Source organism: Erigeron canadensis, chromosome 2 (assembly GCF_010389155.1).
Source record: "Erigeron canadensis isolate Cc75 chromosome 2, C_canadensis_v1, whole genome shotgun sequence".
NCBI classification, from domain to species: Eukaryota; Viridiplantae; Streptophyta; class Magnoliopsida; order Asterales; family Asteraceae; genus Erigeron; species Erigeron canadensis.
This window is the reverse complement of record NC_057762.1, coordinates 23,038,146-23,055,705: the sequence shown is the minus strand read 5'-3', so window position 1 is coordinate 23,055,705 and position 17,560 is coordinate 23,038,146. Positions and strand designations below refer to the sequence as shown.

General features: G+C 35.1%; 2 protein-coding genes across 2 annotated transcripts; both read left to right on the top strand.

Moving 5' to 3' along the window:
- Positions 1-582: 582 nt before the first annotated feature.
- LOC122589955 (pentatricopeptide repeat-containing protein At5g18475) lies at positions 583-2,930 on the top strand. Its single transcript, XM_043762285.1, has 2 exons — positions 583-915; positions 1,247-2,930. The coding sequence occupies exon 2, from the start codon at positions 1,334-1,336 to the stop codon at positions 2,873-2,875; it is 1,542 nt and encodes a 513-aa protein (XP_043618220.1). The 5' UTR covers positions 583-915; positions 1,247-1,333; the 3' UTR covers positions 2,876-2,930.
- Positions 2,931-12,513: 9,583 nt separating this feature from the next.
- LOC122586410 (uncharacterized protein At4g06744-like) lies at positions 12,514-15,475 on the top strand. The gene is made up of 2 exons (XM_043758406.1): positions 12,514-14,094; positions 15,133-15,475. Exon 1 carries the CDS (start codon positions 12,606-12,608, stop codon positions 14,067-14,069), a length of 1,464 nt encoding a protein of 487 aa, XP_043614341.1. The 5' UTR covers positions 12,514-12,605; the 3' UTR covers positions 14,070-14,094; positions 15,133-15,475.
- Positions 15,476-17,560: the final 2,085 nt, after the last annotated feature.

Here is a 17,560-nt window from a genome sequence, read left to right as displayed (position 1 = left end):
ATAGATCCCAATATAAACTTTTATCGTATAGGTATTTTTTTTCTTTCATATACTAATTTTTATATACTAATAATATTGTAAAACACATATGTTTTACATGGATTTAAATCTAACATCATTATAATCTATTAATCTAGAGAAAAAAACTCACCAAAAATCATTATAAGTGGAAATTGAATATTTGTTTCAAAACCAAGTTGGATGTATAGTTAACAATTTGCCATAAATTGAGATTATAATAGATACATTTAATAAATGGGAAATGATATATATTTTTAACAAATAAGCTAATAATCCATTTAAAAACTTAAAAATATAACAAACATAATTCACTTATTTTCTTTCATAATTTTATTCAACTTGAAACCGGGTCCGTAATAAAACCAGGTTATGATTTTGAAATCTCAACCCACCAGGCTGTCAAGTGTCAACCCACTATTAACTTGATTTGTATAGGTCGAGTTTAGGTTAACCGTTTGGGTTTATAGGTGGACCCATCAAACTAAAAATATTTTGAATTTATATAAAAAATTTTAATAGATCGAACCACCAACTAATTTGACATTTCAATTCGATCAACAACTCACAATATATTTGAGCTAAAATCAACATGTCAATTTAGCAACCTATAACCCGTATCACCTTGTCCTAAAATTTACCCGCCAATGCATTTGACCCAACAACCTGAAACTTAACCTGCGAAAACTGTTAATCGACTCATTAAGGTTTAGACGCCATCCGGAATATGTCAAACCGAACCCCAACCAAAGCCATCAACATCCCAAGCTAACTACCGGTTTACCTGAGCATCCCATATCTCTTTTCTCCATGTAATTGTGAACGGATCAATCAACCTTAAATCTATTCTTCTGCTGCTCGAATCTCTTTGGCACTTTGATCACAGTCTTTCATCTGGTAAGCGACCCTACATATACACACAAAAAAAAATATAAACAAGATTCTATGTCATAGTATATAATGGGATTAGTAATCATATTTTATGAAAGAAGTATGCTGTTAATTTACCCAATATGATATACTAGCTAGGTTGTTACATTTGTTAATCTTAATCTTTAATTAAATATGTCTTTGTGTTTCTCTACATAATATTTATGTTTGTCCCATTTTGGCATGCACACCACCTGTTTGATAAAATGTCTTTACTTGTAAATGTTGTATATGGTTAAGTATTGTTGTGTATATATATATTAACTTGTTCTCTCATTTTGTGTGTGTAATCTGGCAGAATTGAATTTGTTTCAACTGCAAAATGGTAGTGGTTAAGAATTACATTTTCACAATATGATGACATCGGTTTTCTAAATCAACGTTGATGCGTATCATGAATTCGCTTAAACTTTTTTCTGGACCTACTCGTCGGTTCTCCACAGTTTCTAAAGAACCTTCTGTAGTTCCATGGATCTCTCCTCTTAATTACATAAGAGCTAAGTTGCCGAAACTCGACCCTCCAACAGAACCTTTAGCAGAAGCCCCTAAAAGATCCAAGTATATTTCTCACGAGTCAGCTATCACGTTGATCAAACGTGAAAAAGATCCACAGCGTGTTCTGAAAATCTTTAACATGGTAGCTACTCAAAAGGGTTTTAGTCATAACCACTCTACATACGCTGTTACACTACATAAGCTCGGCCGCTTAAAGAAATTTGAAGATGTCGATTCTGTTCTTCATCAAATGAGCTATGAAACTTGCAAGTTTCATGAAAGTATATTTCTTGATCTCATGACTCATTTCTCAGAGTCTTCACTTCATGAAAGGGTTGTTGAGATGTTTAATGCTATCCAACCCATTGTTCGCGAAAAACCGTCGCTAAAAGCTGTTAGCACATGTCTAAACCTCTTGGTTGACTCATATCAGGTTGATTTGGCGAGAAGTTTCCTCTTACATGCGAAAAAGACTTTTGATATACATCCCAACACCTGCATCTTCAACATTTTGGTTAAACATCACTGCAGAAACGGGAATCTTGAATCTGCTTTTGAGGTGGTGAAGGAGATGAAAATGTCTGAACTTTCTTACCCTAATTTGATCACGTATTCAACTATAATGGAAGGTCTATGTGAGAAAGGACAACTTGAAGATGCCATTAAGCTTTTTGAGGAAATGGTCTCAAAAGATAAGGTTGTTCCAGATGTGTTGACTTACAATATTCTAATTAACGGGTTTTGTCGTGGTGGGAAAGTTGACCGGGCCATAAAGATAATTGACTTCATGAAAAAAAACGGGTGCAACCCGAATATTTTCAACTACTCAACCTTAATGAATGGATTTTGCAAAGTGGGAAATCTACGAGAGGCGAGAAGAGTGTTTAATGAGATGAAAGGTGTAGGGTTACGCCCTGATAAGGTTGGTTACACCACTTTGATAAATTGTTTGTGTAGAGCTGGTGAAATTGATGAAGCGATCGGGTTTCTCAAAGAAATGGAAGTACAAGTTTGTAAAGGCGACACCATTACGTATAATATAATACTTGTGGGACTATGCAGATATGACAGAACATATGAAGCTCTTGAAATGTTACAAAAGTTGCCTTATGAAGGTGTATATTTGGATAAGTCAAGCTATAGAATTGTCTTGAATTCTATTATCAAATTAGGGGATCTGCAGAAGGCAACTGAGTTGGTAGGAGTGATGGCAAGTAGAGGATTTGTGCCCCATTTTGCTACGTCAAATGAGCTTTTGGTTCATCTTTGTGAAGATGGAAAAGCTGTTGATGCAGCCATGGTATTGGTCGTGTTGGCGCAGATGGGGTTCAACCCCGAACCAAGAGTTTGGAGTCTGCTTATTGAGGTAATGTGTAGGGAAAGAAGGTTGCTTGCAACATTTGAACTTCTTGATGTATTGGTAAGAGAATAAGAATTGTTGAACTTGATATGAACATATAATTATGAGAATGTGTTTTTTGTTGTCAGCTCTTTTCATGGTTATATTCTTTTCTTCTTTAGACTAAGGGTATGAGGCGTCTTTGTTGGCGACTTACCCCCTTTTCCGACTAATTTTGTTCGTTGACCAGGTTTCAAAAATAGTAAAACACCATCACATACATCCATTTTACAAACATCTAAACGCTTCTAGGCTGCCAATGGCGTAAGCCCCCCACTGTGCCAAGTAGTACCATTCTAGATTTTCTTGAAGACTTCTGGAACGTTTACGTGGTGCCACATGGCACAAGTCCACCCTTCAAGATTGGCCTCACATGGATAGCCCTCTTCTGGGGTTTTTAAGGTAATCTTTATAATGTGTTTCTTGTTGATGTTTCAGTGTTTCACATAATTTATTTACAATATATATAAAAGATTAAAACAGAAACATAGATTCTTCCAATCAACTGATCAAGTGACTGAAAACCAATTTTGAGAACAAGTAATATATAAAGAGACTTGCATCACCGGTTAAATTGAAAAAAGAAAACACATAATTTATTGCGTGTTTTTAACTCCTCGTAGACCTCCTAGAATGAAATTTAATCCATCCGACAAGAATATATTTTCAATGGGATTAGTTTCCTGAAATTTAACTATCTTTGACCGAATGTTTACAGCAGGAAGAAACTAAAGTTATGTGTATTGTATGTAAGCAACTTGAAAAAATGTTTATTGTATGTAAGAAAACATACGTGACAACCATATACAAGTGTCACTTGTCAGATTGTAATTGGTTAAAACGAAATTCTTATATACAATAAACATTATTTCAAAGTTGTTTACATACAATACACACAGCTTTAATTATTTCCTACTATAAACATTCGTTCAAAATTTCTTACATTCGAGGGAACTAATCCCATTTTCAATTTCAAAAAAAGGCAAGTTCCCTTGTTTTGTCATCATTGTTAACAACCCAGTCTAATTATTTTTTTTTAACTACCAATAAAATCAATTACCATTATAGTTTAAACCAACAAAACATTGGTCACCATATGTCATCAATTACATGCACCAATACTATTACGACACCATAATATTGCATTACATTATCTAAAACGAATAAAATTAAAATCACACCAACATTCTCACGATAAAGCTTTGTATCTTGACCTGCTCTTAATCCATATGAATGCTAGTGACCGAATTTCATCTATGATCGATTCGGCGGACCCTCTTTTTGAATTGAACACCACATTGTTTCTATTCTTCAATAAGCACCACATCCGAGTGACGATAACCAAATGCACTGCTTGCTTTCAAGATGACTTGCCTCTTAGTTGTTGAGCTAAGATCGGGAGATCTCTAACTGAGAAGAAAAGGAAGCGAGCTATCCGACACCAACGTGACACATAATCCCAAATCCGAGCAGCAACTTCGCAAGAGCCAAACGTATGTTCCAAATTCTCGTCCTCCAAACCGCAAACCTTGACACTCGGATGACGGTATATGAACATTCCTTCTAGCCAAATTATCTTTATTGGGTAGCCTCCCCAACCAAACCCGCCACACCAGAAAGTTGACTTTGATAGGCACCCCTTTATTCCAAACAAATGTATTATTTACCCGCAATACACCCTCTTCCCGAAATCCGGCTCTAAGGGACCTTTACCAAGTATCCATCTAAGTTACATACATCATTCCTCCAAACATCATCGTCTCTAGCCCAAGACATGGATGCTATCAAATCTAGTAGCACATCTACGTCAACATTTTCCATCGGGTTGAGTTATCTAGCCCAATGGAAACATACTGTTTGACCTCCACTTCCAAAACAGACCCTATCCTTCACCAAACATAGTTTAACATATTCCAGTTGAAATAAAGTTGGGAATCTGGTTCGTAGTGGCATGTCGAGGACCCGAGTATCAAACCAAAAGAACAGATTAGAATTGGTACCTGGTGTCACATGAAAAGACGTCTGCAAATCATACCCAAAATCTGTCAACTCATTAGATATATTGCATATCTGTTTCCATGGGCCCGGAATTGACATCTTTCCAGGAATGAAGTTCCAGGCTCTAGAAGAATTATGAAAGCTCCAAATAACCTCTCCATAAGTTTTCTGGCTCGGGTTTAAATCTCCACCACCACTTGGACAACATTGCCATAGTCATCTCTATAAGAGATCTGAGACCTAGCCCTCCATTGTCTTTGGATGTAACTACCTTAGGCCAAGTGATCCAGTTTATTTTCTTTGCATTGCCATCTTTGCCCCATAAAAAATCTCGCCTGATCCTCTCAAGTGTCTCAATAACGCTCACTAGAGCTGTATATAATGAAAAATAATATGTTGACAGTGCATTTACTAATTTTACTAGTGTGATACGACCACCAACCGAGAGGGTTTTCGCTTTCCAAGAAGATAGCCGGCCAGTTCCTGAATGCCTCAGTCACCGGTTTCCAGTTACGAACCAAGTTCATGTTCCCTCGACACTTAACCCCAGATGTATAAACGGGAAAGTGCCCACTTTACACAATAGTAAAATGTTAACCCAGTCTTATGTTATGTTGCCTTTTCAAGAGTAAAATGTAAACAAGGTTTTGAAGGTTTTTATTTTGGTCAAAGATGTCAAGGTCAGATGTTTTGCCCCATTTATAATTGTATCTATGTTTTTATATATTCTATGTATAGTTTCATTCTTTCCAGCTAGTTCTTTGTGCAAAAGTTTGGTGGGTGGGGGAAGGGTGGTAAATTATCAATCTCTCAATTTCAACCAATAAAATCATTACAACATTTCAACCCTCCCAAGTCCCAACCGATTTTACTTGCGCTATATAAATTTTCAAGGGTTAAAGGCATAGGAGTGTAACCAACTATGACCAAAAGGCTATGTAATGTACCCATCTACTCGACTTGCTATCTAGTGTAACCAACTTTGTTTTTTAAGTTATATAATGTAATCAATTGGCTACAAAAGGTTTCTATTCGGTTATTTGTAATGTATCTGTATCTATATCATCTCATATTATCGTCATCATCATCATCCTTACTAAAATAGTCGGAAAAATTAAAATCGCGATAACTTTGTTGTTTCTTCGAATTAAGACTTGAAACTACCACCAATTGACTCAAAATTTGATCCCGCACAAACCCTGACCAAAATTTTTCGAATCCAACACTTGCCGGAAAAGATGGTGGTTCACCGGAAAAATTAAAATTGCGATAACTTTGTTGTTTCTTCGAATTAAGACTTGAAACTACCACCAATCGACTCAAAATTTGATCCCGCACAAACCCTGACCAAAATTTTTCGAGTCCAACACTCGCCGGAAAAGATGGTGATTCGCCGGAAAAATTAAAAGCGCAATAACTTTGTTGTTTTTTCGAATTAAGACTTGAAACTAGCACCAATCGACTCAAAAATTGATTCCGCACAAACCCTGACTAAAGGTGTTCAAATCTAACACTCGCCGAAAAAAAAATGGTGATTCGCCGGAAAAAATGGTGTTTTTTGTTATTTTGTTGACGATGACGGCTGGAAATCTGGCTAGTAAATTGAAACTTGGCTAGTAAGTTGAAACTGAAATAGACTCTTCTTTTTGTGTTATTCCCTTTGCTGTTTTTTGTTATTTTTGTGTTATATGTGAAATCGGTTGAAAAGATCACCGAGTCAAAAGAATAAAAAGAAAAAGAGTGCAGATGTTATGAGCCTATGAGTCTCTAAGGTTTTGGTTTGGATTCAAGTTTTATGTGGCTTAACTTATTCGGGTATTTCAATGTGAGAATAAATCGACATAGAGGCACGACTTTTATTTAGTTTGGAATCATGCGCAAGGAGGTCAAGACCGAATGCTGTTTTCCCTTTATTTGAATCGATAATTGGCAAAAAATTTTAATAAAAAGGGAATAAATTTGAAAGTGGTAACTTGTAACTTGTTTGTTAGCCGGTTGCTTACATTGTATAACCCAAAAAACAAAGTTAGTTACACTAGATAGGAAGTCGAGTAAATGGGTACATTACATAGCCTTTTGGTTATAGTTGGTTATACTCTCATGCCTTTAACCCAATTTTCAACCCTCCTAAATTTATTTATATATATATTTTTCTTTTAAATACATAACAATTTATTATAAGTATAGCATTACATTATAAATTAAAGCAAGAAAAATACATTGCAACATTAGTTTTAAAAATTAAAAACTACATACTGCTAAATTAAGTCTTCAATCGGTGGTGGTTGAACCACTAGATCATCAAGGTATCCCAATTATAAACTCGCTACATGCTCCATAAGATCGTACCGGAGACGATGATGGATGTTTTCCTCCTATAACTCCCATAGCACTCTTTGGTCATAAAGTATAGGCACTGGAGGGTCCATTATATGAACCGATGATATTGACCTCTCATCGTCCTTTATGATCATGTAGTGCAATATACAACATGTTTCAACCAATTTTTCTATATTCTCTTTATCAATAAACCGGATAGAACGCTCCAAAATCTTCCATTTCCCTTTAGAACCCCAAAAGCTCGTTCAACATCTTTTCACGCTGCCTCCTGTACTCGCTTCACATCAACCGGATGTGAATATGCTTTAACAAACGTAGACCACTTAGGATATATTCCATCGATAAGAAAATATCCACATAGCACCCGCGTAAAGGGAATGAAGTGTCTAGAGCCGTTCCAATTATGTTAGTATGATACAACGTCGATTGATTCAACACATTAATATCGTTGTTTGATCCGGGAGGAACAGAAGACGAATGTCAAATCCACAGATCTTGCGAAGCGACAACTTCAATCATAATAGTCGGCACTTTATGCTCACCTCACGTGTAACGCCCTAGGACAACTCCTTTAGTGGACAGGCATACACTTAAGGCTATCGAGCATAATCATTGACTTTATGCTCGCGCCATATCAAAAATATACAGGAAAGTAGCTTCAATGCCGTGAATAATCATCAAAAATAATCTTTGACTAATACGATACTGATGGCGAAAAATTGCTCCCCAAACTTTGGGTCTTCGTTTGATGTTGGCTTCTTCGCGGTGTTGCTCAATATAATTTTGGGTATCACTAGAGCTTCCCGAGTCTTCAAGCTCTTCTTGCTTCGTTAACGCGTCTTGAAAAAACCAAAATGAACTACCTTTGGATAAATTGGGAAGCATATCTGGGAGGATGATTTCATTTGAAGATGATGTATTAGACATTTTTTTTTTTATTGATTTGGAAGGTGTATAATTGATGAAACATCATGAAAAGTATTTTTGTAGTTGTTTGAGTTTAATTGGCGTGTAGTTGTAGAGTTTAAATATATATATAAAAAAAGATTTTTATTTTAAACGGCTATAAACGTCATGGGCCCCCACTCCATGGTCATTAGTCTATCTCTCTCTCCATTTACGCCAACTAACTTAGATACGCGCTCCCTTATCCGCCGAATAGGGATGGCGAATAAACCCGCACCCGACGGGAAAAACCGAAACCCAATATTTTTGGTCTAGGGCCGGGTATGGGTATGGGTATGGTTTTGACTTTTTTAGCGGGATCGGGATCGGGTCCGGGTCCGGCATTCAAAGAAGACCCGCATATCTGACCCGTATACCCAGGACCCGCCCCGAACCCGTATACCCGAGCCGTATATATTACATAGTAATGAAATGTTTACATATGAATCATAATATTACTATCTGTTCTTAAATCAAAAATTCAAACCATGATTTATTCAATTTAAGGAATAATAGTATTTTCATAATTTTTTTTAAATAGATACATGTTAATATAGAATCTGCTGGTAATATTGTATCATTATTAAAAATGAAAGCTCTTCTAATATAAGTATATTGTATATGGTCGTTGATTCAATTTGCAGGTAATCTATAATATAGATTCTCTAGCAGAATAGGTGATATAATATAATTTGTATAATGTATTTAATAATGCTAACTTCAAAAATTTTATATTAATAAAGGAACCCCGATTATCCGTGGAGAAACTCATTACTCGATGATTAGTAAGCAAACGGGGACCCGTCGGGTCCGGGTTTGGGACAAAGATTTTTAATCGGGTTCGGGTCCGGGATTACCTAAACCCTGACCATACCTGACCCGTTATCATCCCTACCGCCGAAGCATAAATTCGGGGCTGGTGGCCATGTCACGGCTGGTATGGGGTAATACCGTCGTCTTCCACCCCCCACTCAGTGTCCCTTTAAAACCTTCCGGTTTGTAGACAATTTTAATTGAATTAATATAAACATCTATTTTACAACAGATTATAATTCATTACATTTTTTAAAAAAGTAAAAGTGAGTGTGAGGTTGTTTCACATCCAACTTAAGTGAAAAATCACTCGCATTTCAATTTTTTTTCAAATGTTTTTTACAAATTAAATGACTAAGCCACCTATTTTGTACAAAATTAAAAATTAGACATGAAAGATTTTTTATTCAAGTTTGGTATGAGGCAACTCCACCTTCGCTTCTCTCTTCATATAATTGTTTTTTACGTTATATAATCTTACAAAAAATCAGTGAGAATATAAAGTAAATTCGTACAATGCACGGATATAATCACTATTGTATATGGAACTTTTGATGTCTTATGTCGTTAGTTTGTGAAAACTAACAAATATCTTGTATAATACGATATGTTCCATATTATAAATAAGTTTATGAATAATAATAATCTGATGTTGATATTATGTGACAATAAATTTGGAATGTAAATTTATTTTTAATTCTTTAAACTAATACAGGTTATATATGCCAGTTAAATGATGTTTCAAGATGGTTTTAGGGGGTGTTTAGTATTGCGTTTACAAAACAGATTTTACGTTTTTAATATATGAATGAATTGAGTTTTTAATGTATTTTCAATAATATACGGAGTACTAACCACAATGAGGGACAGGCCCTCAAGTGAAGGACGGGAACAAGCGGAATCAATGTGTTTCAATTTCTGGCCTTGCACCGACTATCCAATGGACCATGGACTAAACGGTCACTGTCTGAAAGGACTATGCCCATGCCCCCCCCCCCGCCCGCGCGCGCCACAAGGTACATCTCGCGCCTATGGGCCGCTATAACTATCCAAGAATACACTCGAAATTAGAAGGATAAAAAAAACTACCCGTGGACTGCCGAGCTACGAGTCCTACGAGACAGGAGCAGGATTCTCTAAAAAGCGAAGGTCGTGGGTGGCCAAGGCCTACTTGGAGACTTGGGATCTCAGTAGGAAATGTGAAGGTTTCTAAAAGCCGGCCGATATGCAAAGGAGAATAAACTAGTTCTGATCTTAGTAGACTTATAACATAATAGAGAATACCCTAACCCTGGGAACCAGGGCCTGGCTATCCTTCATTTAATGAACAAATCTATGTCGTATATAACGCTCTAATAAGTTTAATCAACTACTATATAACCTATACAAAAATATTTGAGGTCAAAGCTAAAATAAAGAAAAACTTTGAAAATCAAACTAGGGACGAACGTAGTTTTAGTAACGTGTATGTTAATACTTCCTCGTGTGTCCATGGCATTGAAGGCAATCACCCGTAGGTGATCATCTATTACGGATCACCTCCTATGACCTATCACCCCTACCAGCTACATAACGCCTTAAGAGCGCAGCCCGCTTCAAATCACAGTTTCCGACAATGGAAATGGTGGGGGCGACGAGGGAAGACGGCCGGTGGTGGAGATGAAGGGAAATGTCGAAAATGGGTTGTAAGATTCTTCGCACAATAACACACTTCCTGCCATAGCCTCCCCTCACCCCACACATACACCTATAGGGGGCTAATTAAATGAGAACGCCCTTAAAATGAAAATACGGTGAAAAACACTTTTCCGTCAAAATTGAGAAAATAATAATTTTTTTTTTTTGTATCCACTTCAAATTATAACATCTCTCTTTCTACTCTCAAAAGAAAATTAAAATAACTCCCCCCGCCTACTTTCTTTCAACTCCCTTCAAACTTTTTGAAGATAATTAAATGTTCGTTTGAATATAGAAGAAAAGAAACTTTTGGTTTTCCTTGCTATTTTGATAACAATCCTTATACGGTAAGTACAAAGTTTGGTGGAATGATGCTATCTTCTCCCAGACATTTCAATTTGGTTTAACCTCCAAGCTATGTTATCAATTTCGCTGGGATCCTAGTGGGATCTCGGTGGGATCTCGGATTTCGGTCCTAAGGTGGGATCCCAGTCCAAATTCTGGTCAACATTCCGGTCAACGAAAATTTCGGTCAAATTTCAGTCAAACCTCCGATATCCCAGTGATTTCGATCCAAATTTCGGTGGGATTTCGTTTTTTTTTTTTTAAAAAAAAAAATTGGTCCAAACTTAAACACAACTTAATAAACACTAATTTTTACAAGATTTATCACTAATCTATCAAATATTGACACTTGTAAGCTTGACTTTTGATATTTTTATTAAGTATTATGCATTAATTATTTATATTATATAGATATTGCATAACATTAAAATTACTGAAATCCCAACGAAATCCCACTGAAATTCCAGATCCCACCAATATCGGTCCTTGAACGAAACACCAAAATTTATGTCATTGATAACATAGCATCCAAGTATACAATAGTCCACTTACATTATGCCATCTTACGGGTTTACCGGGTCAATCCATGAATTTCCCAGTTTTGGCTCGTCTCGAACTGAACCCGAGAACCAATGAAATCAAGAATCGAGAACCGACCCGTTTAGGATTTGGGTGGGCTGAGTACGGGAGGGTCAAGTACGGGTTATGGGTTTTCAGTTAAAATCTCATCCGTAGTTGGTAGGGGGCAAATTTTGAGAGGAAGGAATAATGTGAGATTAATATGATAATGAGAATTTGAAGTATATTATTGGGTGGTGATCTATACACCACCTAGTTTTGACCGTACATCATCAAACATTTTTACAGTGTTGTACAACACTCTTAAGCACATTTGATAGTGTACGGCTAAAATTAAGTGGTGTATGGATCATCACCAATATAATTGAGAGAAACCTTATATCTATTATATACATACTAAAACCAACATAAAATTTATAAGTTATTATGTATAAAGTACAACACTACCTTTTTCATTTTTATATGATTCACTTTTACCCCATAAGTTTGTTATATGTTCATTACAATATCTTTTTTACTTTCATTCTATTCAATTTTACCCTTGTTTTAATTTTTATCTTTTGCCACTATCAAAGTCTTCATTTTTAGTTTTTTACACTAAATTTTTGGGTTCTCAAGTTTTTCTTAAACCACTTTTACCCATTTTATTGTATTAGCTTTTAAACGTTTGATTTTTATTATATTTGTCCAATTCGGTATATATAAATTTTTTTATATACCAATTTTCAATATGATTACGTCATGTAATATTTAAGTAAGACCCTATATTACAACATCGTTGTGAGAGTTGGATTTATCCAAACTAGCTATAGGATCTCCAAATTAATATTTTGCCTTTACCTTTTTTTAACAATCTTAAATGATACTTTATATATTTATTCAACTATTTTAAATATTAATTAATAATTAAGTTATATATATTTCTCAAACTCACAATTTCTACAATTATATTGTAACAAGGTTAATGACCGGTTCTTACAAAACATATTCGGGACCGGTGTATAAAGCAGCACTCTATTTAAACGGATTCCTTATCCTTCTTTTGAGTCCACTCGCGACTAAAAAAATGGGTGGCGCCTATCCATTTTTACTCTTGGTTTGCTTCACTCGTTTTCTTGCTATCATTGCTGATGAGCACCTTCCCCACAGACAAGCAATGGAAATAACTATTGGTGGTGACGATGGCTTCGAAATAATTATCGGTGGTGGCGGTGCTCCTCCGTCACCGCTACGAAAAACTCAAGATTATTGGTGGTGGCGGTGTTCCTCCATCCTCGGTCCCCCTCCCGCTGCATGTCCCCCAACACCTCCACCACTATCTCCAAAACCATCTCCACAACCACTACAAAAACCACCACCAGCATCACCTTTTGAAATTAGCGAACTTGTAAGAGAAGTCTTCCCCGTAATCCAGGCCTTCAGAAAGAAAATAACAGTTGATCCCTTGCATATAACCGATACATGGCAAGGCAAAGATGTTTGCGGCAAGTATAAAGGCTTCGTATGCGGTATCGCACCGGATAAACAGGGAAAAGCCCTCGTAGGGGTCAATTTCGACGGCTACTATTTTAGTGGCCCAAACTTAACCATATCCGAATTCCTTTTTGGTTTAAAGGAAATAGTTTTCTTCCATGCAAACTCAAACAACTTCACGGGAACCATCCCTGACCGTATAGGCGAACTTCCTTATCTTAAGGAACTAGGCTTAAGTAACAACTTATTCACGGGTGCATTCCCTTATCCTCTCCTGAAAGCCAAAAAACTACTACTTCTTGATCTTAGCTTTAATAGATTTGCGGGTATTGTGCCACCACAAGTCTTTCTTCTCAATCTCGATTTGTTATTCATACACAACAACAAATTCGTTCAAAAGTTACCCGACAACCTTGGCTCCACGACCGCATTTTCTTTAAACCTGGCAAACAACAAGTTCATTGGTGGGATCCCTAAAAGTATCGGTCAAGCTTCGAATACTTTACTTCAGGTTCTTTTTTTGAACAACCAGTTAACTGGTTGTTTGCCATACGAAATCGGGCTTTTAAATAAGACTACCGTGTTTGATGTCGGGTTTAATTTTTTATCTGGCCCGATCCCACATTCGTTTCGATGCTTGAAGAAAATGATGTTTTTGAATTTGGCTAAGAATAAGTTCTATGGCCCGGTTCCGGAAGCAGTGTGTAGTCTTCCTGAACTCTTCAATTTCACGATATCTTATAACTATTTTACGCAAGTTGGGCCACGGTGTCGGAAGCTGATCAAGGATGGGGTTCTTGATGCTAAAATGAATTGTATTTTGAATCTTCCAAATCAAAGATCGGCTGCTGAATGTGCAAAATTCTTTTCTACTACTCATACTTGCCCGAATGAAAAGTCTCTGACTTATGTTCCTTGCTCCGTTGGGCTTGAAAGTAATGAATCCAATTCCTCACAATTGGAATCCAATAACGTTTATGTACCGGCGCAGGCTCCACGAGCACAAATTTATGCCTCTCTCCTGCCACATACATCTTTGGATTTTTGGAAAAATTAAAGGGTTCGGTGATCAAGGAACCCCGGTACCCCTTTAATTAGTACCCATATTAACACCCCGCTGTTTTTTACTATGTATATATATATATATATATATATATGAAAGATAATTAGAGTATAAGCAATCCAAAATATACAAGGGGACCAATCATGGCCGTCCAATCAAGGGCTTAGATTAACCCTTCCTCCTCCTTCTCTGGTTGTTGTGTCACCTCTTTCTTCTCCGGCGAGACAACCACCGCCACCACCATCATCTCCGACCACCCCAACCACGGTGCCGGGGCCGATAGCAAGGGCGAAGCCCGTACCATATCAAACCACCACCATCTCTTGGATGACTGCCCCAATCCATACGATTCCTATACCGTATCCACCAGAAAAAGAAACTGATTGTCGGAGATGTCGCTGGAGGTGGTGGCGGTGGTTGTCTCGTTGGAGAAGAAGGAAGGAGGAGGAGGTGGTGACGGTCGACGGAGAAGAAGGTGGTGGCTGGTGGTGGCAGTCTCGTCGGAGAAGAAGGAAGAAGATGCTTGATGCAACGGCGGAGATTGATCCCCTTATACTTTTTGGATTGCTTGTACTCTATTTAACCGATCTATATATATATATATAGATAGATAAGGACCTGAGAAATGAACTATGCACAAATATTTATGTTGTGTAATGAACTACTTAGATGTTTATTGTATGTAATGAACTTTCAAATCCAGGTTATTGGATGTATCCGACCAACCAAAAAGTTATAAGTGGTTGTCACATATACCCAAATATATCCAATAACTAGGATTTAAAAGTTCATTACATACAATAAACATCAAAGTAGTTCATTACACAACATAAATATTCATACATAGTTCATTTAAATGTAAATAAGGCTCCTCGAACCCGTGTCCGATTACCAGAATACAGGGGTTTATCGAAGGAAATTTTTGTCGGTTGGAATATTAGTCCTTTTCCTGGTAGATAAGTACATGTACAATTACATATAATTATTTTATTTGGATGATCAAGTGTAACGTATTTTCCTTTAATTTTTTTCTTTTTCTTTCACTTTCTTGTTGTAGCGTGCAAGATATAGCTCCGGTCTTTTAAGTTGTTGGAATTTATAATTAGTTTAAAACTTGAAGGATACAAAGTGCAAATAAAGTGAAGAAACGGTGTGTTTATTCAAGAAAAGAGGCAAAAGGTTTTGGCCTCACACAAAGAAACCAACGTGATGATTCATGAAAACTAAAGAGGTAGTACATCCGTTTGTGAAGCAACACAATGGTTTAGCAATAAGCGCCACATACAGCTAACATATATATATATATATATGATTGCTTATTTCAGTTTCTTGTAATCAAAATTGTGTACAACGATTGTATATAGTTTGATTCAATGTTAATTGAGTGACTCAATTACAAATACCTTGTTCTCAATTACAATCAATCCTGGACATCATAAGTTTATTTCGAATGTTTGTAGATAATATTTATCTCTACATAGTTACCTTTTAGAAGGTCAATAACGTATATTAACAACAATAATGATAATGATAGTAACTAAATAATACAGACTACATTCAGTGGTGAAAGATGGGGTTCTGATCCTTCTAAATTTTGAACCTATAATTAGCAATTATTAAATATTTTAATTTTAACGACAAGGGCACTGGTCACATGTAACAACCTTTGACCACCCAATGATATATTTGTTTAATTCTCGAAAATTTTGATATATAAACAATCCATATCCATATATATATATATACTAGATATTTTACCTCGCGTGATGCGCGACTAGTTAAAAAAGTTATTTTATGCATTAATAAATAGCTATTCTATAGGCTTATTATGTTGAAATTGATTATGTTATAGTTAATGGTTAATTCCTGGATTACTCTGGTCATCTTTTGTCTTTTCTGACATGTCGATATCACAGTCACTAAACCTACTATAGTGATTACACACCAACATTTAACCTAAGATATTTTGATATCATCAACAAATCAAACGTAAATCGATAATGTAGCATAATATCTATATATTCATCAAACGAAATAATATTTACAAAGTAAAAAACTAAACATGACAAAAATTTAGTCATATAAAATACACATAAATACAAATACGAATAAGTAAAAAAGTAATAAGATAAATAAGAGAAAATCATTATAATTTTTGCTTTCAGTTATGCTGAAAAGATGGAGAAAAAACCTTATGTAGTGACGGGAAAAAATAAACCTAAACACAATTAGGAAATAAAGTATTTTATCTCCAACAATCAAGAAATTCATTTGTAAAACTCAAAATAACTACTATTATCATTATAAAATAGACATTTTTGTGTGGCTAGAATAACCAATTTTGGTTAAGGTTTCGGCCAAGAGAACGAAGGAGAAACAACAAAATTGTTTGGTCGTGTAACCTAATAATATTTTTAAATAAATTTTAAAATTTGATATAGTCTTTAAAGTTGTATATATTTTAATAAATAATATTATTTATGTTAAATATCATTTCCAAATTAATAGATGTATTGGACGTCTTCTTATATCTTAATATGGGTTTTGAGTTTTTTTTTTAATTTTGTGTATATAGTTTTGATTTAATATTTTATGTTATATTTAATAAAACAAATTACATTGGTTTGAGAATAAATAGAGGTTATAAGATAAATATTATAAAAAAAGTATGGAGATGCCACGTAGGATACAATCCTATGTGGCAATGTTTAAAGCTAGCTTTAGGTTGAAAGAAGAGTTTAAAAGGCTAGGATTTTTACTGTTTTAATATATATATAGATTGGTATACGGCAGAAGAATAACTTTATAAATTAAAAACAATTGAAAAATACTTCATGATTATGATAAATTAACAACGAAGAAAACTGTGAAACATAATATATGTATAGATAGATTATTAAGAATAACTTTATAAATTAAAAACCATTTGAAAAATACTTCATGATTATGATAAATTAACAACAAAGAAAACTGTGAAACATAATATATGTATAGATAGATTATTATAAAGAGCTATGTAACTTGAGGTGTACGTGTTGAACGTAATATATATAGTTTGATTATGAAGTGTATATAGTAAATAAAAAATGAAAAAACAAAAGAAAGAAAAGGTAATAAAATATCATGGATTATGAGTCATGAATTATGAAGTGTTTATAATTAAAATAAAAAAGTTAAAAAATGTCATGCAATGTTAGTCGTGATTTTTTATATATGTTTGATTTATATAAATATAAATTATATATATATATGCTTTTTCTATATGCCATATTTTAAATATATGTATAATTATATTATATTATTTATTGAAAATCTATTAGTGTGAAAAAATATGGAGGTGCCACGTAGGATAAATCCTATGTGGCATGTTTAGAGATAATTTTAGTTTGAGGTGGATGGTTTTAAAAAGTCAGGATAACTATCATTTTGAGGTGGATGGTTTTAAAAAGTCAGGATAACTATCTCACAGGACAACTTTTAAATTA

Excerpts from the sequence above, each read along its gene's own strand:
- LOC122589955 (XM_043762285.1), top strand. The coding sequence starts at position 1,334 with ATGCGTATCATGAATTCGCTTAAACTTTTTTCTGGACCTACTCGTCGG.
- LOC122586410 (XM_043758406.1), top strand. The coding sequence starts at position 12,606 with ATGGGTGGCGCCTATCCATTTTTACTCTTGGTTTGCTTCACTCGTTTT.